General features: G+C 39.0%; 1 protein-coding gene across 3 annotated transcripts in view; it reads left to right on the top strand.

Moving 5' to 3' along the window:
- EndoB (endophilin-B) overlaps positions 1-26386 on the top strand; it is a 243010-nt gene that overhangs the window by 70529 nt on the left and 146095 nt on the right. For all 3 annotated transcript variants that reach the window (XM_067145790.2, XM_067145793.2, XM_067145791.2), the window contains exon 5: positions 22857-22920. In XM_067145790.2, coding sequence (XP_067001891.1) covers positions 22857-22920 — 64 coding nt within the window. The remainder of the gene's footprint in view (positions 1-22856; positions 22921-26386) is intronic.

Raw genomic sequence — 26386 nt, forward strand, 5'->3', positions numbered from 1 at the left:
CAGCACTGCTTGGCGCGGAACATTAAACGTATTACGCTGTCCACGGCCTGCAGCATAGGGGCAAGCTTAAACGTCTTTCGCCGTCCACGGTCCACAATGAGTTAATAGCAATAGCAATGATGATGATAATAATAATAATAATAATAATAATAATAATAATAATAATAATAATAATAATAATAATAACAATGATGATGATGACAATAATGATGACAATAATAATGAAAGTATCTTTAATTTTAAAATACACAAAATAATGTACACTTAAATGATGTAACAGCAGTAATCCATTCATTCATCTCATTCATTCCTTCATTCACTCAACAATTATCCAGCAAATCAGTGGGATCTACCCAGCAAATGCTCCCGGCAAGTCACTTTAAACTTGCGATGAGAAGAATTGTCTCTAATGTTCACAGGTAGCAAATTCCATGACCTAGACACAGAGATTAGGAAGGGAGCGGTTGTACACAGCAGTGCGGTTTATAGGTAGGGCATGAGAGGAGCCAGATCTTGTATTGTGTTCATGATAAGACGAGAGGTAAGAAAAAGATGAATACAGATAGTCGGGAGTATTAGTGGAAAGTACTTTGTGCAGAAGTGATAGCATGTGAAGTTCACGGCGCTGGTGCACTTGAAGCCACGACAGCTCCTTATAATAAGATGATATATGAGCATCATATCGCAGATTAAAGATATATCTTATGCAGCTGTTCAGGCTCCAGTCCAGTTTCTTGTTACTGCCGCAGGTTATTTCAGTCAACACAGTGTCACAGTAGTCAAATATAGGTAGTATAAGAGAGCGAATTATTTGCACTTTAAGTCGAACAGAGAATACATTAGTGAACCGTTTCAGGGGATATAAGCATTTATGTACTTTTCAACAAGTGCTTATCACTTGAGTCCAGTTTAGAGTCTCAATCATGATAATTCCTAAATTGGTCACTGAAGTAGAGTAGGGTATGATTTTATTGTTTAAAATTATTGGGGAGATGTTCTGTTGCTTGAGGGAATAAAGGTTTTTACTGGTACCAATAACAACAACTTGAATCTTATTTGGGTTCATTAATAAACTGTTATTTGCATAGTCACTAAGATGTTGAAGGTCGGAATTTATTTTAGTAATTGCAGTATCAATACCACTCGGTGTCCTACTCGTTGGCTGAACGGTCAGCGTACTGGCCTTTGATTCAGAGGGTCTCGGGTTCGATTCCCCGGCCGGGTCGGGGATTTTAACCTTAATTGGTTAATTCCAATGGCACGGGGACTGGATGTATGTGTTGTCTTCATCATCATTTCGTCCTCATCACGACGCGCAGGTCGCCTACGGGAGTCAAATAGAAAGACCTGTACCTGGCGAGCCAAACCCTTCCTGGGATATCCTGGCACTAAAAGCCATACGACATTTCATTTCATACCACTCGGTTTTGAATGATAGTAAATCTGTACATCATCCGTGTATACTTGCAATTTGCAGAATTTAAGAGCTTTTGATATATCATTAATTTGGATGATAAATAGCAGTGGTCTGAGAACCGACCACTGAGGGAAACCAAGGGTCTTACTTTGCCATCCTGAACTCAAATTTCAAACTGTTACACGTTGCCGGCGATTTTCAAGGTAAGATGAAAAGAAACGAAGTGATACACTATTAAACTTTAGCTCTCGATGTTTCTGCAGTAGTAACTGAGGATTTACAGTGTCATAGGCACTATTGAGATCTAAGAATGTCAGTACAGTCACGTCCCGTTGGTCCATTGCACGTCTGATATCATCTGTCACTCGTAGTAAAGCTGTCGCAGTGCTATGTCCTTTCCTGAAGCCGGATTGAAAGGGATTAAGGAGGGAATGCTTGGTAAGGTATTCAGTAACTTGTGTATGAACTAGACGTTCAAGCACCTTGGATAAGGGTGGTAGAATGGATACTAGGTGATAATCTGAAGGAGAATCTAACTTGGAGCTCTTTGGGATGGGTCTAATTAGCGCATCTTTCCAAACATCTGGGAAAACTTCGTTTGTCAGGCTGTAGTTAAATATATGAGTTAGTATTGGCAGAACAGCTCCTAAGATATCCTTAATAAGCGATATAGGAATATCATTACCTGTGGCATTAGATGTTAGAGTATATCACACGTTTAACGTCATTCAAGCTGACATTTCTAAAAGAGAATTGCTCATACACAGACTGCTCTTGTGACAAGGGTAGTGAATTTTCAGGGAAGGAGGTAGAGGCTATTCTTGGCCGTGCGAAATGATCATTTAAAACCTCTAGCGATATGCTTTGTACATGTTGCTCTACGGCTTTACTTATACCTAACGTGCGTAATTTACTCCAATTTTGTCTCGGGCTGTTATTGTTCATCAGTTCCTGAAAGTATTTATATTTAGCATTCCTAATTAACCGCTTGGCTCTGTTTCTCAGAATCTTGTATCGCTCGAAATTATCTGTGTCATGCGTCTGTCTGTATTGTCTGTACAGTTCACGACTGACCATAGCAGATCTTATCTCGGCCATTAGCCACGTGGAAGAATAGAGGGTGATTCTTACCTGTTTCTTTGGTGCATGCTTGTCAAATATTTCCAGTAGCAGTGAATTGATTTTGTTTACTTTAGAGTTAATGTTCTGAATATTACGTATATTATCCCAAGGCAAGTTATATGCATCGTAGCATAGTTTATTCCGGTCCATATGCCGTAAGTCCCGTATTATAATGTAGCATGGTTTCTACTTAGGTATTCGTGTAGAATAACACACGTACAGTAGGTCATATGAAGAGATGCCAGGAGCAGGGATCTGTCCGTGCTTAATTACTATTTGAGGTTGATTTGTCACAAGATCAATTAAGGTATGACTTGTGCGGTCAGAGTAATGAACCTGGTTAGTAGCGTTGAGGGGTAAAATTGTCATGTTTGTAGCGAGAAATAAATTCAGTAGATAGTTCGCGTCACTAGTCTGCAATATAAATGGTCCGTTATTGGACATTATAAATTTTCCCGCTAACTCATTGCTGGTTGCCAGCATTTCACCCTCGTGTGCTAGGTTGGGCTTATCAGTTGGTACCTAGCACACCTACCAAGACGCTGGCTAGTGCATACCGTGGAGGCCACTGCGTAGGCTACTTGGAGCCACCGCAGTGCCAATGCACTATGAGAGACTTTGTCTCTTTACCAAAAATTGATGCCTGCTTGGCCATCAGATAATATAGATGGCTTAGAAAGGCAACCGGAGAAGAATCAAGCTGATATAGATGTTGATTCCCATAGGGAACCTGAAATATTTGTCCCGAATGAGTAAATTTATAATACCAATATAAATGGTCCATTATTGGACATTATAAATTTCCCAGCTAACTCATTCCTGGTTGCCAGCGTTTCGCCTTGTGTGCTACGTTGGGCTCATCAGTTGGTGGGTGTGTTAAGTACCAACTGATGAGCCCAACTTAGCACACAGGTGTGAAAGCTGGCAACCAGGAATGAGTTAGCTGGAAAATTTATTATGTCCAATAACGGACCATTTATATTGGTATTATGAAAAATCAAGCTGTCGAAGAAGCTGAACGCCCGTGGACCCAGCAAGCAAGTACGTCAGTTCCTTGGCTTGTGTGGATGGTATAGCAGCTTTGGGCCACACTTTGAAGAAAAGATAATACCACTCATCGATCTACTCCATAACAACCACCCATTCCGATGGACCAGCAAGGAAGAGGCAACATTCCAAGGCATTAAGGCTGCGATATGCAACGCTCGCGGTCTAGCCCAATCCCGACCCTCAACGGAAGATGTGCATGCAGACGGACACCAGCGACTTCAGCTTAGGAGCAATGTTATTCCAGTAGAAATGCGACGGCGGGACATCGACTATACCAGCAGGAAGCTATCTCCCACTGAACAACGCTACTGCACTGCCTAGAAGGAAGCCTTAGCTGTGGTGTGGGCCATGGGAAAATTCAGAGGCTACTTGGAGGGGAGGAAGTTCCAGCTCTACACCGATAGCGCCACTCTCAAATGGTTGAACTCTGGCTCAAAATCTAAATTGATGCAAGTGGCTCTGTTAGTCGCAGAATTTGATTTTGATGTGTGTCATGTCCCAGGACCGACGAACATAGGAGTAGACAGCTTATCCTGGCACCCAGCAATGGAACCTGAAGCTAGGAGCACAATCGTCACGAGGGAGTTCCCACAAAAACACCAGAGTGAGCCTGAGGAACCTCTCCTAACAACCACCAAGAAGGAACTTGATCTGGGAGTAATTAAACAGTGGCAGGAACAAGACAAGCCCTGTAGGACCACAACTCAATGGATTACGAGACAGAACACATTGATGCAAGTGTGATAAACTGATATAACTTGAAAACAATATACTCTCACACATGGGTAAATAATGCAAGTATTGAGCTTGTATTATTATTATTATTATTATTATTATTATTATTATTATTATTATTATTATTATTATTATTACTTGTGATCTACATCCACTTATTAGTATCATTATTAGTTTACGATCGCATTATTTGTGAGGTTATGTCATGAAATATTTGCTGTATATACATATTTAATGAGTTTAGTTAATGTAAGAACTTTTAATTAATATTATATAATTTATTATTACTGTAAAACCTCTTTAATACGAAGTCGTTGGGACGCTAAAATCGGACTTTGAATTACGTGATTTCGAATTAACCACCGCCAACTCTAAATTCAGCAATGTCAACCCTTGCTGCATCACTAAAATATTGTAAGTTTCTGTAATGCCTGCAATCACCTTGGTTCACAGTTAAACCTTTCAAATGCTGCGTTTAAAAAATGTATTTACGAAGTGTATCTAACAAGGTGCCTTTTGAAATTATGCTCCTGGATAACGCCATACACTGTCAAACGTAACCTCACACCCGGTAAAAATTAAACACGATTCAAAGACAGAGAGTAATCTATTGTACACACACAATGCAATTTAAGTACAGTATAAAGCACTTACACAGGAAAGCCAACAATACTGTCCAAATTGGAAACACATGGCACCAACAAACCAAACTTTAAAAACCCTGACAAGCATTTAACACAAATATCAAGAATAAATTTTTTTACAATACCTGAAAAGTTTGCAAATGCTTAATGGTCCAGTAGGGTTTTAGAAAGAATGTATGAGAGGTTGCTTCAATTTTTTTTTTATAAACACTAGCTACGAACTGCTCCATATGGGCCATAGCCTTAATTGTAGCATCATCAGCATCACTTTCACTTATCACAGAATCCAACATGGCTAGAGCGGGAAGTACATAATTTTTTGACGGAATAGTTGTTGCCTGCGCCATAACTTCGTCGTGCATCTCCCTCTGGCGTCACATGATCACAGCTGATCATCATGGCGGGATCCCGCTCTTCTGTAGTAGTCTCCGCATGGTCTGTGGCGAAGTATTCGGCGCGAAAGTTATACAGACATCGGACTTTTGCCATAAATCGTCCCATTCATCTTCATTGTCTTCTTCTACTTCATTTAACGAACCAAAACCACACTTGACGGAGCAGTTCTTGATTGTCGATGAGGGAATAGCGTCCCAGGCAACTGTCACACTCCACATTGCAACAATCCCGTTCCACTTGAGTTTTTTCCCCACTCGAATATTTCTAGCAGCTTCACGGAGAAAGTAACGCACCCGTCTCTTCCTGTAGGCACGTTTCAAAGATGAAAGTATACATTGATATAGGGGCTGCAAGTAGCTCGTAGTGTTGGCTGGCATAAAAAGAAGACGCACGTTCTAGAATTATGTTTGTGTGCAGCGCACTGATCCAATAACAGAAGAACTTGATTGTCCTGGCTTGCCATTTTGTGCTCAAGCATACCGGCCACTCCTCAAAAATTTTGCCTGTCATCCTGGAATTTTTAGACAACTTGTATTTGCACAGGAAGTGCCTGATGCCCTTAAAACATCGTGGCTTCTCGAACTTGCCTATTACGAGGGGAGGAAGTTTCTCGCTTCCGTCTGCATTGCAACACAGGATTGTGACCCTATCCTTGTAAGACTTCCCGCCATGGCCCTTTTCTCCTTTAAAACCACAAGTCCGTTTGGGCTCGGCGTTAAAAAACAATGCAGTCTCATCGGACTTGAAGATATTGTTCAGTGCATATGAATTATGTGAACTACGCTTTCTCACCAACTGTGCATCGCTAGTGTTCACTGATTCTGCTTCTCCGCACACTACCTGCCACATGATATTGTGCCGTTCCTTAAAACACTGAAGCCATGCATTTGAACACTGAAACTCAAGCCCTATCTTTACTGCCATTTCATTCACTTTCCCCTTAATCTTGCCGTCAACAGGGATATTGTTCTCTCGAATGTGCCAAAACCACTCGATCAATTCCACTTCCAAATCAGTGTGTTTAGCTCCTCGAATGCACATTCACTTTTCTGTATTTACATCCTGCATTTCTTGAGCTATGCTCATACGATATTTTAAGAGCATTGAAAGCGTGGACACAGGCATTCCAAAGTCTTTAGCTATTTCAGTTTCCGTTTTTTGTCCTTTGTCGACCTCCCTTATAATTTTCATCTTCTCGCTCAGTGTCTAGGAAGAATACTGACGCTCAGCCACGTCGCAACACAAGAAAGGAACACGTGCCCTAAACTAAAATACCATAGCAATAAATTAAAACACAGTATTAATAAAATATAATAACTTCGAAGTTTATAACTGCACACTAAATCTTAAGGTAAAATTAGTAACTACAATAATTCAAAAGAACTATTATTTCACTAGAACTCGGCAACTCTGAAGCATGCTGTAGGCACACCAAAAACAAAGTTTAGAAAGATACCCCTGCATGTTCTGGAATTACACCATAAAATATTATTTTTAACTAAATGAAGGACAGTTTTGAATTGCAAGTCTCATTGCAGTACTGGGACCGACATTGTTTTTCAAATGACATATTATCTGTATTTTGAATTAAACCATTTAAATAACATGCAAAACCGTACCTCGTGTTTCCGGAAATGAGAGATACTTCGAATTAGGCGGCATTTTGAATTAACCGACTTCAAATTATGAAGTTTCTACTGTACCTGTATTAATCATTTGTAATCCACTACAGAATTGTGAAACACACTGTAACATCCAGAATGGTACTGGGTAGACAAGAACTCGGTAGAATATTCTATACATTATGTCTGGGCGTTAAGCACTCTAGAATTTATGATAAAAGTATCTTTCTAGAATCCTGGCCACATGCACATATATAAAGAGGTGGTCTTGATGGCAGAGAGGAGTGACTGTTTAGTTGGAGTTATGGTTTAACAGGAGTATACTTGTGACCACGTGTTGTGGGTGACTTCTTGTCAGCAGTCAACTGTTTCAATTGTGTTTTAAGGTTGCAATCTCCATGTGGCATGTGCTTAGTGATGGGCAGTTGTTAAAATGGCGGCTTGTTGACGTGTGCATTTTGTTTGCGACAGCAGTGATCAAGGTTATGTGAATGTTCATGTGAAGTTACGGTGAAATAAATACGTGTACCAACTGATAGCATCTTGTTTGCGTCTTTGTGGATACATTACTCTGACCTCATGATGTAATCCTGTTTCTTTGAGTTTCACCTCCCACAATCTTATTGCTTTTTTCATAACGCAGTTAAAGAAAAGATGATAAAGTTTGTCTCCCTAACACTGGTTTTAATTTAAAGAATTTTTCTGTGAGAGTTTGCCTAATGTTAGTTGTTTTTGAATCAACTCTATATTTTCCTAGGATGTTGAATAGGGAGGTTCTGTCTGTCTGTCTCATCCATCTATTGAGTTATAACTTCTTTTCCTATGAACAAATACTATCACATAAATTTTTCCTTGTTATTCCGTCTCATATTGTTTTGTAGGGTATCTGCCTTTTCTGAATTTGCCTTGCTGTTCTCATATTTGTCTATTATTGGCTCTCTCTGTTTTGGAGAGATTTTGATAATATCTTATGTGTGTCTGATACAAGGTGTATTCATTCTTGTCACCTTTCTTATGTAACTGGTATACCAGGATATTCTTCCAGTTCTGTGGGATTCTTTTCTCTTACCAGATGTTTTCCAGTATGCCACTCAGTTCTTGTCTTTGTCAATTACGTGCTTTCTTCCACAATGCTGCCACAATCATATCTTCTCCTGCAGCTCTGTAATTCTTTAATTTTTTCAATTTTGTCATCTATTTCTTCCTGGCCTGAATCTCTGGTTTCTGTTGTTGGTCAATTGAATTCTGGTCTGTAGGTTTGTCGCAGTACAACAGTTCTTCAGTGTGTTTTGTTTAAATTTCACAATTGTCCTGATAATTGAGTCCACTTTTCCTTTCTTTGTCTTTAAATGCAGACTAGGTGTTGATAATTTACCGTATACTCTTTGAATGTTTTGTAAATATTCTTGGTATTGTTTTTAGTGATGTCTTCCTCAATCTGGGCTAGTCAGCACTTTTCATATTTCCTGTTTACATTTCATATTGTTTTGGAGATTTTTTCTGCAAATTACAGTAAATTTTCGTAAGTTCATAGTTGTAAACGAGTGCCACTTTTTCCATGCTTCCAATCTTTCAGTGATGGCAGCTTCACGCTCTTCATTCCACCACCTGTCCTTATTTCTTTTTAATTCCTAAGTGGCTGTGGATATTTCGATTTATCTTTTTGTTGTTTCTTAGTTTTTCAATATCAAATCAGATTCTCTAGGGTGATCTTTTGATGAGTTTGTTTTGCTGGATGAATTTTATTTTGATGCTCATAAGGTAATGAATGATCAGTCTCAGGTTAGTTCCCTATATATGTTGACATTTTTAATTTACTTCAAGTTCCTAGAGGATATAGCTACATGGTGAGTTTGAAATTCACTCCTGTGGATGGGGGACGCAGGCACAGCATACACCCGTGGTATCCCCTGCCTGTTGTAAGAGGCGACTACCCCTGTGGGTGGGGGACGCAGATAAAGAATCCAACCTCAGTATCCTCTGCTTGTCGTTAGAGGCGACTGAATACATCCACAGGTAATCCCTGCCTGTTGTAGAAGGCAACTAAAAGGGTCATATGGCCATCAGTCCTCTTTTTTTAAAATTTTATTATTATATATATATATTTTTTTTAGAGTTAGTTGTAGGCCGATTCAAAATTCTTGATGTGCGTGCCGCTTGGTGATGGGACACTTACGTGTGCGACTATGCTCGAAAGTCTGACGGTATCCCCAGAAATCTAGTCTGTTGGAAGCGCCATATACCCATGCAGTAGTATCTGCCTGACAATGCAGATTTCTGACATCCAAATGCCAGAACGACATACATACCAGTCGTACCGGCAATTACTGGTACAAGTAAACAAGGATATGAGATAGCACAATCCAAGAAAAACATTAAAAAGAAAGGCCAATACTCACCAAAATACAGCAACGAGCCATTAAAACAGAGGCAACTCGGATCCCTTCCTTCACGCTGCGCTTGTTCCCAGGTGTTTGCCCAGGTGTATGATTAAGTATACAAATGTAGTTCCAAGATGAGGAACATTCCTTACTCTTTTCCCAGTTTTTCCTTTTTATATCCTGCAATTTTCTGAGTCTGTTGGTGTATCATTTGTATATCTTGTTTCCTCTAATGCAAGTATTAAGATTTTCTGATCATCAAAATTTTTGTTTAATTCTTTGTTTTCCAACTTTCAGAAGTGAATTAATATTCAGAGTGCCAAAGAAGTATTTTTGTTTTGGTCTAAGTTTTAATGTTGGGCTTCCGTGAGAAGGCTCAAACGCCATCTCGCATGTTATTCTAGTCTCCAGAATCCTCAGGCCAGTTGCACGGCTTCCTGCCATGGTAGATTCTGGTTTCTGATTACCGTCTGGAGTAATATTTCCGTAGGGATGCATGTAGGTTACTTGAATGTTTTGGAAAGCAGATTGTGATTTACTCCAAAGCTAAAACTACGGTTGTAATCCATAGTTTTAATTATTCTCAACCACCATATCAATAAATAAACAAACATTCGTGAAATATTAATGAAAATTATGATTACGTAACATTTTAATATTTTGATGATGTTAAATGAGAATACGTAAATAAATTTAAAATCTTCAAGTTTCCTTAAATGAGTAAACACTAGTTTATACAATGGGCTCTCATCTGTACTTCTTTCATTTAAACTTGTTTCAGAGTCATTTTATGAGCATGATAAATTTCTAAACTTTCTAAAACATTCATGAATTTTCCCTTTTTGGCCGAATGTATTAATTCCATGTCATTAGAAATGCCTGTAAATTTGATTCTTTTCAACCATATGCTGTCCCATTGCCGACTATCTTTAATGCTTGACAGCATTAACATGTTCTTTGTACCTTATAGCCAAACTTCTTCCAGACTGTCGTATGTATCGCTGCCTACATGTTTGGCATGTCAGTTTGTAAATTTCAGACTTATTACATATTAAATATACGTTTATTCTCAATTTTATCTGAATTGAAAATTATCTTATTAGTATTATCAGTTTAGTATGAGACATCGATGTTCCTTTTTCTGAAAATTTTAGCCTGTTGATAAGAGTGCGTATTTCAAAAAAGTTAGAACTGAAAATTGCCGGGCTGAGTGGCTCAGAGGGTTGAGGCGCTGGCCTTCTGACCCCAACTTGGCAGGTTCGATCCTGGCTCAGTCCGGTGATATTTCAAGGTTCTCAAATACGTCAGCCTCGTGTCGGTAGATTTACTGGCACGTAAAAGAACTCTTGCGGGACTAAATTCCGACACCTCTGCGTCTCCGAAAACCGTAAAAGAGTAGTTAGTGGTACATAAAGCAAATAACCTTGTTATTATTAGAACTGCAGATTTCTTTTTCTCCTTTTGATCTTTAACTAAAGTTGGTTTTTGTTCATTTTTCATTCTATTTAACGTTTAGTGACATACGGTACCGGTATTGTAATTAGGATACGTCTGAACGTAGTTTAAACTTATTGTAGTGTACTGTACAGTAGTATACGAGTAATATCTTATTAGAATTTAGCGTGCTTATTTTATTATTGTAAAATATTTGTGTAATACTGGTATAGTAGAGGTATCTGTAGGAACTCTCTTACTAAAATTCTGTTGTTGTAATTAGGATAGGCTTAATAGCAGTTTAGATTTGTGTAATACTTATGTATTCCTCTCGGTATTCAGTAATTAACAGGTGTTGTAGGATAAAAATAGAGTTTGACTAAGTAGTATTGTAGTGTAGTCGTATATTAATTACCTTATTGTCGTCTGATCTTTGAGTACTATCCCAGACAATATATCCCTCCGTTAATTTATTTTGCACGAAAGTTATTTTATTTTTCCTTTTATTTTGATTTCTTTTTCCGTAAAGAATGGCTGAGGAGTGCAAGTGTAGGGACTGTGGGTGTGGTGAGGCATTGAGAGGTATAAGGGAGGAGTTGGAGAGTTTGAGGGAGAAAATTAGGATTCTCACAGAAGACAGGTAGGAAGATATGCGTCCCTCAAACAATGTACAGGTTACAGTAGGTGTACAAGAGGGAGAGGAAGGAAAGGAGGGAGTTGTAGAAGACAGGTGGTCTAATGTTCTAAGGGGAAGGAGATTGCAGGCTAAGGGCTCTATTCAGAATCAGAATTCAGGACAGGTGTCTGTGCAGAATCGGTACGAGCCACTCCAGGTAGAGCAACAGAGGGAAGATGAGGAACAGGGAACTGTTGCTGAGATGTGTGGAAGTAAGAGGAAGGGAAAAGGTAGGAAAGGGAAGAGTAGAGTAGAGTAGAGTAGAGTAGAGTAGAGTAGAGGAAAAGACAGGTGGAACAGGGTCATGGGAAGGAGAAAAGGGAGGAAGAAGTAGCTTCTGAAGCTATCAGGAAAGATAGGGCTGACCAGGTGGGGAGGGGATCAATTTAGGTGGGTAGGGTTGAGGTTCTGGTCATGGGGATTCAATTGATTTCATGTTGTAGAAGTTCACATTGCTACAATACTACATTACATGTGGTATGTTCTGAGCTGTCGGCAGAGAGATGGCGTGGAATGACATTAATAGAAGAATAAGTTTGAGTGGCGTCTTTAAAAGTAGGAAAGATCACAATATGAACATAAAGTTGGAATTCAAGAGGACAAATTTGGGCAAGTATTCATTTATTGGAAGAGGAGTTAGGGATTGGAATAACTTACCAAGGGAGATGTTCATTAAATTTCCAATTTCTTTGAAATCGTTTAAGAAAATGCTAGGAAAACAACAGATAGGGAATCTGCCACCTGGGCGACTGCCCTAAATGCAGATCAGTATTGATTGATTGATTGATTGGTTGATTGATTGATCGTTAGACCTGTGGGGAAAGTGTGTGGAGGAAAGGGAACCAGGGTAGAGTGTTATCCAGGAATTAGGTTGAGGAAAATGTTGAGGAAAGTAGAATAGAGGGAGGAGGGGAAGGGGAAGGAGAAGGTGGTAGTATTTCACGTTGGTACCAAAAACATAAGGCAAGCTGATATAAGTATCAACATAGTTGGGGATGTGTGGGATCTGATAAATGCAGCATGGGTGAAGTTTAAGGAAGTGGAGATTATCAGTGGAATTCTGTGTAGGAGGGATACTGACTGGAGGGTGATTGGGGATTTAAATGAGACTATGGAGTGGGTATGTGGAAAACTGGGAGTGAAATTACTAGATCCTAACGGGTGTGTAGGAGATAGGGATCTGCGCTCAGATGGCCTTCACTTAAACCGCAGTGGTACGTATAAGATGGGAAATTTGTTTGGAAGGGTAATAGGGAGGTACATTCAGGGAAATGGGGTGGTCTAGGGAGCAGTGGTAAGGGTACAGAGATCTGGAAGTCAAGTAGGGATGACATAAAAATGTTAGTGTTGAATTGTAGAAGTATTGTAAAGAAAGGAATAGAATTAATTTAATAGGTATATACACTGACTGACAGAGCAAATGCAACACCAAGAAGGAGTGGTCAGAACTTTATGCCAATTGCAGGGTAGACTGACGTCACTGAGGTATGCTCATGATGTGAAATGCGCCGCTGTGCTGCGCACGTAGCGAACGATAAATGGGACACGGCGTTGGCGAATGGCCCACTTCGTACCGTGATTTCTCAGCCGACAGTCATTGTAGAACGTGTTGTCGTGTGCCACAGGACATGTGTATAGCTAAGAATGCCAGGCCGCCGTCAACGGAGGCATTTCCAGCAGACAGACGACTTTACGAGGGGTATGGTGATCGGGCTGAGAAGGGCAGGTTGGTCGCTTCGTCAAATCGCAGCCGATACCCATAGGGATTTGTCCACGGTGCAGCGCCTGTGGCGAAGATGGTTGGCGCAGGGACATGTGGCACGTGCGAGGGGTCCGGGCGCAGCCCGAGTGACGTCAGCACGCGAGGATCGGGGCATCCGCCGCCAAGCGGTGGCAGCCCCGCACGCCACGTCAACCGCCATTCTTCAGCATGTGCAAGACACTCTGGCTGTTCCAATATCGACCAGAACAATTTCCCGTCGATTGGTTGAAGGAGGCCTGCACTCCCGGCGTCCGCTCAGAAGAATACCATTGACTCCACAGCATAGACGTGCACGCCTGGCATGGTGCCGGGCTAGAGCGACTTGGATGAGGGAATGGCGTAACGTCGTGTTCTCCGATGAGTCACGCTTCTGTTCTGTCAGTGATAGTCACCGCAGACGAGTGTGGCGTCGGTGTGGAGAAAGGTCAAATCCGGCAGTAACTGTGGAGCGCCCTACCGCTAGACAACGCGGCATCATGGTTTGGGGCGCTATTGCGTATGATTCCACGTCACCTCTAGTGCGTATTCAAGGCACGTTAAATGCCCACCGCTACGTGCAGCATGTGCTGCGGCCGGTGGCACTCCCGTACCTTCAGGGGCTGCCCAATGCTCTGTTTCACAGGATAATGCCCGCCCACACACTGCTCGCATCTCCCAACAGGCTCTACGAGGTGTACAGATGCTTCCGTGGCCAGCGTACTCTCCGGATCTCTCACCAATCGAACACATGTGGGATCTCATTGGACGCCGTTTGCAAACTCTGCCCCAGCCTCGTACGGGCGACCAACTGTGGCAAATGGTTGACAGAGAATGGAGAACCATCCCTCAGGACACCATCCGCACTCTTATTGACTCTGTACCTCGACGTGTTTCTGCGTGCATCGCCGCTCGCGGTGGTCCTACATCCTACTGAGTCGATGCCGTGCGCATTGTGTAACCTGCATATCGGTTTGAAATAAACATCAATTATTCGTCCGTGCCGTCTCTGTTTTTTCCCCCAACTTTCATCCCTTTCGAACCACTCCTTCTTGGTGTTGCATTTGCTCTGTCAGTCAGTGTATTTACCAGATATTGTAATAGGAGTTGAATCATGGCTGAGAAATGATATAATGGATGCAGAAATTTTCTCATGGAACTGGAGAGTGTTTTGTAAAGATAGGAATGGTGGGAGGGGGAGTAATCATTCTGGTGAAAGAAGAATTTGTAAGCTGCAAAAAAGTTAAAGATGAGAAACATGAAATTCTAGGTGTAAGGCTCATTTCTAAAGATAATAAGCAACTTGGATGTCTTTGGAGTGTACAGACCGGGAAAGGGTAGCACTGACACGGATTCAGAATTATTTGATAAGATAATCAGCTATGTGGGAAACGACAAGGACAGGAATGTGATTGTAGCGGGGGATGTGAATTTACCAAATGTCAATTGGGAAAGAAATGTGAACGACAGGAAGCATGACCAACAAATAGCAAATAAGCTAATATGGGAGGGACAGCTGATTCAGAAACTGATGGAACCAACTAGAGGGAAAAATATCCTGGATGTGGTGCTGGTAAAACCAGATGAGCTCTATAGAGAAAGTGAAGTAATAGATGGCATTAGTGATCATGAAGCTGTTTTTGTCATAGTTGAAAATAAATGTGTTAGAAAGGAAGGTACCGGGCGAGTTGGCCGTGCACGTAGAGGCGTGCGGCTGTGAGCTTGCATCCGGGAGATAGTAGGCTCAAATCCCACTGTCGGCAGCACTGAAGATGGTTTTCCGTGTTTTCCCATTTTCACACCAGGCAAATGCTGGGGCTGTACCTTAATTAAGGTCACGGCCGCTTCCTTCCAACGTCTAGACCTTTCCTATCCCATCGTCGCCATAAGATCTATCTGTGTTGGTGCAACGTAACGCCCCTAGCAAAAAAAAAAAAAAAAAAAAAAAGGAAGGTCTTAAAAGTAGGACTGTTAGGCAGTACCATATGGCTGATAAAGCAGGCATGTGGTAGTTTAAAAAAAAGTAACAATGATGGGTGGAAAATGGGAAAAATGTAAACAGACTCTTGGATGGGTTTAAAGCAATTGTTGTGGAATGTGAAAACAGGTTTGTACCTTTAAAGGTGGTAAGAAATGGTAAAGACCCACTTATTATAATAGAGAAATAAAGACTAAGGAGAAGGTGCTGATTGGAAAGAACTAGAGTTAGAAATGGCTGTGGAAGTAAGGAGAAATTGAAGGAACTTACTAGGAAATTGAATCTAGCAAAGAAGGCAGCTAAGGATAACATGATGGCAACCATAATTGGCAGTCATACAAATTTTAGTGATAAATGGAAGGGTATGTATAGGTATTTTAAGGCAGAAACAGTTCCTTGAAGGGCATTCCAGAAATAATTAATGAACAAGGGGAGTGCGTATGTGAGTATCTTCAAAAGGCAGAAGTATTCAGTCAGCAGTATATAAAGATTATTTGGTTACAAGGATAATGTCCAGATAGAGGAGGAGACTAAAGCTAAAGAAGTTAAAATATACATATGATAACAATGACATTTAAAATAAGGCTTCGGCCACAGTGCAGGCGGCAAGCGGAGCAGAGCGTTGCGTTGTGTGGTGGCAGAGATGAGACTCAAACCTGCGTTAGCAAATGCATGTGGCCATAATGCCAGCGGTGCGTCACTTTGGAGGGGAAGTTGGCTCAAGGACAATGCTGCCAGCCGCCAACCACTCACTCCTCTTTGAGGTTTTGGCTGCACCGTTCGCAATGACTGTTAGTGAATTAACAAGAGAGGAGAAGAAAGTGCTAATTTCTGAAGTTCAAACCTGATTTTTCCTATGGAACGACAGAGAGAACAACTTCGAAAACCTAACGATGACAAGGGAAGCCTGGGAAGAGATTGGAACGATCTTAAATATACGTGATAAATTTAGTTAAAAATCGATCACGGTTATGGACATAAGCAATATTGTCTTTAATGTACCATATTATTATTATTATTATTATTATTATTATTATTATTATTATTATTATTATTCTACTTCCGAATTTGGCCAACTGTGGACCGCATAGAACTTAAGGCCTGTTGGCCTTTCTTCTCTTCTCTTCCCAGAACCTTTTCATTCTCTCACTTCGTATTTTTCTCTCCTCCTCAGATATTATCCGGTTGGGCTTCTTTTTAGGTGGTTTGTCCTCAAAAAATTTGATTTTGTTGATTATGTTTCTAAACTCTTTCCTTTTATTGATCACCTCTAGTGTAATTCCAACTTCTTCTGCATCTCTTTTGACCTCTTCTACCCACTTAGTGGTGGCCTTCAATCCTACAATGTACTTAAAAGATCCTTGTTTTTCCTTTTTTTCCAGGTTCCATCAGTAGTTTTCTGGGGTCCCAGAATCTTCCTTAGGATCTTCCTTTTTTTTCTTTTCCAGTTCTTGTAGCTCCCCTTTTTTATTCAAAATAAGACACTCTGATACATACAATCCTTCTGGTTTGATTACTGAATGATAGTGTCGGATTTTGGCCAAGTAGGATATTGCCCGTTTGTTGTACATACTCTGGGTTAGTTTGTAGGCCAATTCTAATTATCTGATTCTTCCTTTGATAACCTCTTTGTCTAGCCCATTGGGTTGGATCCATTCTCCCAGGTATCTGAACTTCTGTCCCCTTTTAATCTTCCCATACTTTATCTCCACGTACTTCTCATTTCGGTGCCTATACTCCATATACTCAGTCTTTCCGCAAGAAACTTTAAGACCTGCTTTTCCGGCGATTTTGTGCAGTTTCTCTATCATCTTTATAGCGTCTTCTCGATTTTTAGCTAAGACGGCGAGGTCATCGGAAAAAACTAGACATTTAATTTCGAATATCTGGCCTTCTCTTCCAAGGTGTATTCCTCTTATCCCTTCTGATTTCAGAGCTTCTTCCCAAGTTTTCATTATTTTCTCCAAAACTAGGTTGAAGAGAATCGGGGACAGTCCATCTCCTTGTCTGACCCCTGTCTGGATTTCGAACGGGTCAGATATATCTCCGAGGAACTTATTATTTTATGCCCTATTATTACTGTTTAATTAATATTATTATCCTTTGTAATATATTGCTGATATGAAAACTTGTGTTCGTCATTATATCTGACTTTTATGGGTTTATGGAAGTTGGTGACTTGCATTTGCAGTCGCGTCTTAAGTTTTAGAAAGAAGTTAAAATTTTGAATGGACATAGAAGTATATTTGAAAATCCTTAGCTGGAAATCAATTCAGTTCTCCATATAAATGATGAAATTCCCCATGCATTTCACGTTATTTATTTACCTACTGGATGATTGTGAAATTCTCTCCTAGTCCTGCATCGAATTCTTCAGTTTAGATTAAAAAATGTTCAAAAAGCAGAGACAAACATGAAACCTTTGAAACTGCCATTATCTAATCACGTCGTGCAGGGGAGTCGCCGCGTCGCTTACTGACTCTCGCTAGATGTCTACACAGATGCTCTCTCCTCCACACTCTTCAACTTTTCGATAGCGGCATTGGTCCGCTTGGAATAATAACAATAAGTTAATTTATTTATCACATGTAATAATGCTCCGCTTGCCGCCTGCACTGTGGCCGAAGCCTAAGATACAAAAGTTCAAAAGTAGAAAGTGGCTGGAATTGATAAGATTTCTGGGGATATACTAAAGACAATGGGTTGGGATATAGTACCATATCTGAAGTACTTATTTGATTATTATTTGCTTGAAGGCGCTATACCAAATGAATGGTGAGTTCCTATTGTAGCCCCTGTGTATAACGGAAAGGGTGATAGCCATAAAGCTGAAAATTACAGGCCAGTAAGTTTGACATGCGTTGCATGTAAGCTTTGGAAAAGCATTCTTTCTGATTATATTAGATATGTTTGTGAATTTAATAACTGGTTCGATAGAAGGCAGTTCGGGTTTAGGAAAGGTATTCCACTGAAGCTCAACTTGTAGGATTCCAGCAAGATATAGCAGATATCTTGGATTCAGAAGGTCAAAAGGACTGTATTGCGATTGACCTGTCTAAAGCATTTGATAGGCTGGTTCAAGGGAGACTACTGGCAAAAATGAGTGCAATAGGGCTGAACAAAAGAGTGACTGAATGGGTTGCTATATTTCTAGAAAATAGATCTCATAGAATTAGGGTAGGCGAAGCTCTATCTGACCCTGTAATAATTAAGAGGGGAATTCCTCAGGGCAGTATTATTGGACCTTTATGTTTTCTTTTATATATAAATGATATGAGTAAAGAAGTGGAATCAGAGGTAAGGCTTTTTGCAGATGATGTTATTCTGTATAGAGCAATAAGTAAATTACAAGATTGTGAGCAACTGCAACGTGACCTCGATAATGTTGACGGGGTGAAAGTTCCTTTTGTTGATCATATGTAAGTATCTAGGTGTTAATATAAGGAAAGATCTTTGTTGGGGTAATCAAATAAATGGGATTGTTAATAAAGGGTACAGATCTCTGCACATGGTTATGAGGGTGTTGAGGGGTTGTAGGAAGGATGTAAAGGAGAGGGCATATAAGTCTCGGGTAAGACCCCAACTAGAGTATGGTTCCAGTGTATGGGACCCTCAACAGGATTACCTGATTCAAGAACTGGAAAAAATCCAAAGAAAAACAGCTCTATTTGTTCTGGGCGATTTCCGACAAAAGAGTAGCGTTACAAAAATGTTCCCAAGTTTGGGCTGGGAAGAATTGGGAGAAAGAAGACGATCTGCTCGACTAAGTGGTATGTGTTACATGTAACTAATCTCAGGTTGAGACCCGTATTGACATTTGCTATAATTTGCATACAAATTTGTATTTTTTATTTTTCTATTCCACCTTTTCAGTACAATTGATTTCATGTTGTAGAAGTTCACATTGCTACAATACTACATTACATGTGGTATGTTCCGAGCTGTCGGCAGAGAGATGGCGTGGAATGACATTAGTAGAAGAATAAGTTTGAGTGGCATCTTTAAAAGTAGGAAAGATCACAATATGAACATAAAGTTGGAATTCAAGAGGACAAATTTGGGCAAGTATTCATTTATTGGAAGAGGAGTTAGGGATTGGAATAACTTACCAAGGGAGATGTTCATTAAATTTCCAATTTCTTTGAAATCGTTTAAAAAAATGCTAGGAAAACAACAGATAGGGAATTTGCCACCTGGGCGACTGCCCTAAATGCAGATCAGGATTGATTGATTGATTGATTGATTGATTGATTGATATTAGCTGAGGGTGACATACCCGCCAACATGAGCAAAATATTTGTGTGGGACTCTTCAAAAGTTGTAATTTTCAAAGTTTTGTATGTTGGTTGTACGAGTTCTATTGAACTCGTGTACTTATCCCACTCATGCGCCTGGTACGTGACCTGCACGGTGGTTGAAATCGAGAATTAATACGGTTCACCAGACGGATCATGCGCCATGCGCGTTGGTAGATTACTGTGAATTATTTAACGTGGATAGGAAATAAATGCATAAAGTATATTGCATAAATAAATATTCATATTTACACTTCTCTATTACAGAATTTGACAAACAAAAATGAAACACTTTGGCTAATTGGGTGGGTCTTGTGATGTTGAAGGAACCACATTGTCGGCCATCTGAAAAATATATAAATAAAATAACATATGCATCACGACACAGTAAAAAATGATTACTGCACATTCTTTCAAGTTACCTATAAATATGGTGCAGGAATAAATGACAGAAGTTCTTTCGTGTTATACACATATATGATGCAAGAATAAATGATAATTAAAAGTTCAGTTCTTTCACTGAACATATTGCAGTAGTGGAATTTATTTCAAAAGCGGAATCACTCGTAATTCTCTTGAAGTAATAATAAACAGAAAATACAGTGTCTTACCTTGCATTGAAGTGGTCTTGCTGCTCAAAGATCCCATAAATGAACGATTATGTATGACGACAACTCTGTAGAGGAAGTACGTGGGAAACCGAATACGCATGCGCAAGATTACGTAATGTGAGAGGCACGTCAGTACAATGTTCCTGTTGATTTGGTAAGCGTAAACTGAGATTTGTACTATTGTGTATACATTGATGTTCATAGAGTAATCACTATTTTACGTTAAAACTTCTATTTTATGTTAAAACTTCTATTTTACGTTAAAACTTATAATTAATTATTAAAAACATTTCGACATTTTATTCTTCTGGTGATTGTTGCTTATTACACGATATCCTTCTGTTGGTAGTATGTGTATCTTGAAGTGATCTGGATACTGTCTATAAAGAAATAGGTCGTAGTTTAATGTTCGGTTCGATGGATTGTCTATGTACTGTATTCATAATATATACTAAATGCTGAGTTAATAGTAATGCGTATTGTAAGTATACAAATTTTGTTCAGTTTGCGACATGCACCTTAATATGACGTTATATGCTATATCTTAAATGATAGCATGTAGGCTTCTTCCTATATGTTGTAGGCTGTGATATACTGGGTGTTGACACTATGTGCGTTGCACAGCAGCACGTCGAGTTCTGTTACGTGTTAGTCTAGGGCTGCTGCTTGCGGCTGTAGAGGGAAAGTTAGGGGGGGGTAGGAGGAGCGGCTGTAGGGGGAGTAGGATTAGAGTGGGAGGTATCTTTAGGCAGTTCTTTTATATGTATGGGATGTTGTTTCTTAACTCTTTTTAGATAATTGCTTTTTAGGAGGGGAATTTCATTCAAGTTAAAATTTGGATTGACGTATTGGTCTAGGTTTATGTAAAATTCTTCCATGATACTGAGTAAGGGGCTCTTGGGGTTAGTACTTAGGATTTGCATGTCATTTTCAATATTTGTAAATTTGTGTTTATGGTCTTCGATATGTTGTCCTATGGCTGAAAAATGTCTGTTTTATTGCATTGATGTGTTCGTTATATCGTATCTGGAAGTTCCTCCCAGAAGGACATCGTGTAATAAGCATCATAATCACCAGAAGAAAAAAATGTCGAAATGTTTTTAATAATTAATTATAAGTTTTAACGTAAAATAGTGATTACTCTATGAACATCAGTGTATACACAATAGTACAAATTTCAGTTTACGCTTACCAAATCAACAGGAACATTGTAGTGACGTGCCTCTCACATTACGTAATCTTTTTCTAATTGAAGAAGAGAGGATTTATTTTACCATTTTAACATACAACTTATTTTAAACGGCTTGTCAAATTGGGTCAATTTTCATGTATGTACAACACCTTCCAATGTGATATTTTAATAACTATATTGGTATATGACATCTAAGGTTGACCCTGGAGGGGTCGAAACCAGTACTGTGATTACTGTGATTAATAGTATATAAATAAATGTATTGATAAGGTGGAGGCTTCAGTATCATTCTTCTGTTGTAGCTACAATCAATACGGAAATGAAGCTTATAGATTATGATGCAGAGTTTGTTTCGTGTTCCAAAATAAATAAATAAATAAAATAAATATCTGAAATTTTGACGTATTAAAAATACCTCCATCTTTACATGGGCGTAATTTAGCCTTTAAACATAAAGGCGACCGTTGCACTCACTAGCAAGTAACGGCACACCTAAAGAACTAACGAGTAATGCCAGATTAATAATTAAAAGCTGGTGGTTAGGGCTCGCGATTTTTCATTTTACAGACATAATATAGTTAGAAGTTTTACGTCCACTACTTTTATGATTTTCAGAGATGCCGATGTGCCAGAATTTTTCCCATAGAAGTTCTGGTATGTGCCAGTAAATCTTAACCACCTTGAGGCTGGCGTATTTGAACACCTTCAAATACCATCGGACTGAACAGGGATTAAACCCGCCAACTTGGGTCAGCGATTCTACCATCTAAGCCACTCAAAACGGTACCTTATAGAGACAGTCATGAGCCCGCCTGGTGGCCATGATCGTTAAGGCGCTGAAGTCTAAAACGGTCTAACACCGAGGTTAGCCGGTTCGAGTCCCGTTGGTCGAAAAAATTTTCACCATCAGAATGTTGGCCGGCAGGGTAGGGGAGGTGGTGGTATACAATTTCTAATCACTAGATTGCGTGCCAAAAGCCTGGATTAAATTCCAAACCTCTCCGCAGTGCACATATGGAGTGAGGGCATATGACGCTGTTGATGGTGATTCGTCCGTCGGATGGGGACGTTAAGCCTTGAGCAGACCCCTTGGTGCTATTCGACAGGAGTAGGCTATGTGCCGGCACCGGGTTTCACCCTCTCCCTACTATCATATATCACGTCATTCATTTCATCTCCCATTAACTCCTCTGATGAGGTTGACGTCAGGAAGGGCATCCGGTCATAAAAAAACGCCACGACAAATTCATCTCACCTCATACCCGACCCCGTAGGGAAACGGGACAAGGGTTGGACAAACATAGAGACAGTCATGACTGCAGCCATTATTTCTGTGTTAGCAAAGCTCGCTGTTGGACACACAATTTTCCAGTAATCTCAATTTTTGTTACTTTAAAACAGGTCCTTATTTATGCAGGCCGTGTGTGTGTGTTTTTGTCTTTTTTTTTAACACATATTTTTGAGGAGTTTTCAGCTTTTTGTCTAATTACTTGACAATTCATTTGTGATTTTTAAAATATAATTTTAACTTTTGTTCATTTCTATTGCTTACTTGTTCATTGCAGGTTAGATTTGGATGCCTGCAAGAATCGGTTACGTAAAGCAAGAAGTATGCAAGGTCAACAGAATGTGAGTTACATTTTATGTTTAATTCTCATATTAAGATTGATATATTAGAGATTTTCAACATCCTTCTCCTTTTGTAAAATTAAAACACCAAAGTTGGTTTCCACTTTCAGGATCAAAGTGCAACTGGGCTTAAGCTACTTTTTCACTGGCCATGGGAGGATATGTTATTATGCTGTTCTTTTTTAAAAATCACATTCTGAAAACTGTGATCCAGGATGCAAATAGATTAAATTTAAAAAGGATTGAAAATATTACTGTTTCTTGTTTTAGATTTTGTCTATCAGACATAAAAGATATTAAAGTGTGACTGAAATTACTTTAAGTTGTACAGCTCATTTGATTATTCTGTTATATTCTGTGTCAAGATCACACATGAACTTCATAAGAAATCATATCTATTACATCGGAGTATAGTTGCTTGTTATATTTGTGTGTTAAGTCAGTGACAGAGTTGTCTGAGACACGCTTGGTTTTGAACTGACACAACTGCACCAGAAATTAGTTATAGTCATTTATTTCCCTCTGAATGCAATGGTGATAGTTGTTTTTCTGTAAAACTCTGGGGTTGCTCTATAGAAGGCGCCATTGAATCACTTTTCACTTTTTGTTTGTTGCACCAGTGAAGACTGTAACCTTGCTTGTTTGGCCTGGTATATTAGTGACAGAAAAAAAGAATGGTTCAGCAATTAGTAATCAATCCAGGTGATGTATTATGAGTGTGCCAGGAGGATGATACTGTTCTGGAAGATTAACTGTTCACGTTTTTTATTGCTTTTTTTAATGTAATTGTTTACGAGCAGATATGAAGACATGTGAGAAAGTGATTATGACATTACTATAGATCAGTTATGTTAATTGCGATGAAGGTAATGATTAGCATAAACTTCCACCTGTAAACAAGTTCAGAGTGTAAATTTTACTTGGTGTTTGATAAAACATTATACAATAGTTTTGACAGTTCTGATGTTTGAGGATATAACATGTGAAACTAATAAAGAAGTACCTCTAACTAAAGACTTCCACCACTTTTCCCATACTGTGTTGGCTCAGAGGGTGCTAGTTGCATCTCTCATGTGGACTTGGCATATTTTACTGCTGGATGCCCTTCATGAGGCTAACAGTGTAGAGAGATGTATTTACTATTGCACGTTTATGTGGTGCTTGTTGGTGTATTATATTGTATGTATAGCCCACCCAGTGGCCATGATTATTAAGGCATCAAGTCCAAGGTCTGATACTGAGGTTAACCAGTTTCGAGTCCCGTTGGTCGGAAAAAAATGTCATTGATTGAATGATTGAAATAATAACAATAAGTTATTTTATTAATTTGGCCACCTAATCAATAAATCTTGTCTTTGTGTAATTACATTGACATGTTTTGCCTTGTATATAGGCATCATCAGCCATAGGTTTAGCATTGAAATAAAATCAGGCACCCAATTTTCAATAAAATAAAACTAATTTGTAAAAAGCCTTGAAGAGACTTGAAAAAAATTAACGTATGGTATGGTAACGTATGGTATGGTTTTAAAGCTATGCTATGAGTGAGAAGTTTACATTTGGTGAAAGTATTTGCAATAGTGACATTGGAAGACTACTATTGTAAGTAAAATGAGCAAAGCAACATTTTGTTATAGACAAGTGATAAAATTACTATAAAATGATTTTGACCGATTAGCGGTTATAACTAGATATTAATGAGAATCGTGATCAAACTCGTATTTTTAAAACATAATGTTGAATAAAATAATGTTGAAAGATGGTCAAGGGACCTGTAATTATTTGTTTACATAGGATAAAAGTCAAAAGTATATGGTGATGTTGTGGTTCACTTTGATGAAGAAGTACAAGCCCATAGTCACGCCTTCGCAAACAGATCTCCCTCCAATACTAACCTACAGTTATAACACACGTAGTAAGAGCTTGACAGTTGTCAACATCTTTTAACTCACCATTGTCAAATGGTAAGTGTATTTATTATGATTTTTTTTTTTCATAAAATTAACACCACACTTCTGGTTCCCTTTTACAGATTCTACCTTTGATGCAACATTCAACACGTTAGCTACATTCAACTGTCACATTGCCTTTTCAACCAGCATGTCAACAAACCTACATGTCTTAACAACGTTAAAGCATATCAAATGAGGTCGTCCATCGAGGTCCAATATCAACATTGTATATTAACCTTAAACTACAACCTCGTACTTCTTCATCAAAGTGAACCACATCATCACCATATTTTTATCTTATGTAAACAAATAATTACAGGTCACTTCACCATCTTTCAACATTATTTTATTCAACATTATTTTATTCAACATTGTTTTAAAAATATGATTTTGATCGCGATTCTCAACATTATCTAGTTATAACCGCTAGTCGGTCAACATCATTTTATAGCAATTTTACCACTTGTCTGTAACAAAATGTTGCTTTATTCATTTTACTTACAATAGTAGTGTTCCATTGTCACTATTGCAAATACTTTCACCAAATGTAAACTTCTCACTCATAGTATAGCTTTAAAACGAACACTGTACTAGTCTTTTACCATATGTTAATTTTCTTTCAAGTCTCTTCAAGGCTTTTTATAAATTAGTTTTATTTTGTTGTAAATAAGGTGCCTGATTTTATTTCAAGGTTAATCCCATGGCTGATGATGCCTATATGTAAGGCAAAACATGTACCATTTTAATTAACATGTCAATTTAATTCAACAAAGACAAGATTTATTGTATTGATTAGGTGGCCAAATTAATAAAATAACTCACTGTTATTATTTCAATGAAATATCATCAATACGGATCAAAAGTGATATTTGTCACATGTAATAAAAAATGTCACCATCAAAATGTCGGCCGGCAGGGTTATGTGCCAAAAGCCTGTATTAAATTCCAAACCTCTCCGCAATGTTCATATGGAGTAAGAGCATATGGCGCTGTTAATGGTGATTCGTCCGTCGGATGAAGGAGACAAAGCTTTGAATAGACCCCTTGGTGTTATTCGACAGGAGTAAGCTATGTGTCGACACTGGGTTTCACCCTGTCCCTACCTTATTACCACCATCCCATATCCACATGCACAGGTCGCCCATGGGTATCAAATAGAAATAACCGCACCAGGTGAGCCGAACATGTCCTTGGACACTCGTGGCACTAAGGCCCGATTTCTTCAACTCTGTTAAATTTTACTTAACAAATGTTAACTAATAATTGTTATTAATTTAACACTTCATTCAATAGTACCCTGTTTCATGAACACCTTTCTAAAATTTGTTCTGAAACAATTGTTAAAAATAAATTAACACTTTTCCATAAGATTTATGAACACGTTTGACAGTGAGTGTCTTGTTTCTTTACATAAAGTGTTCCTAGTGGTGTGTTGAAATAGTATTTTGTCACACATGGTTGAGATTATTATAGGTTATGGTTAGTGGAGACCGCTAAGACGTAAGCATTTCAAG

This window comes from Anabrus simplex, chromosome 4 (assembly GCF_040414725.1).
Source record: "Anabrus simplex isolate iqAnaSimp1 chromosome 4, ASM4041472v1, whole genome shotgun sequence".
NCBI lineage: Eukaryota > Metazoa > Arthropoda > Insecta > Orthoptera > Tettigoniidae > Anabrus > Anabrus simplex.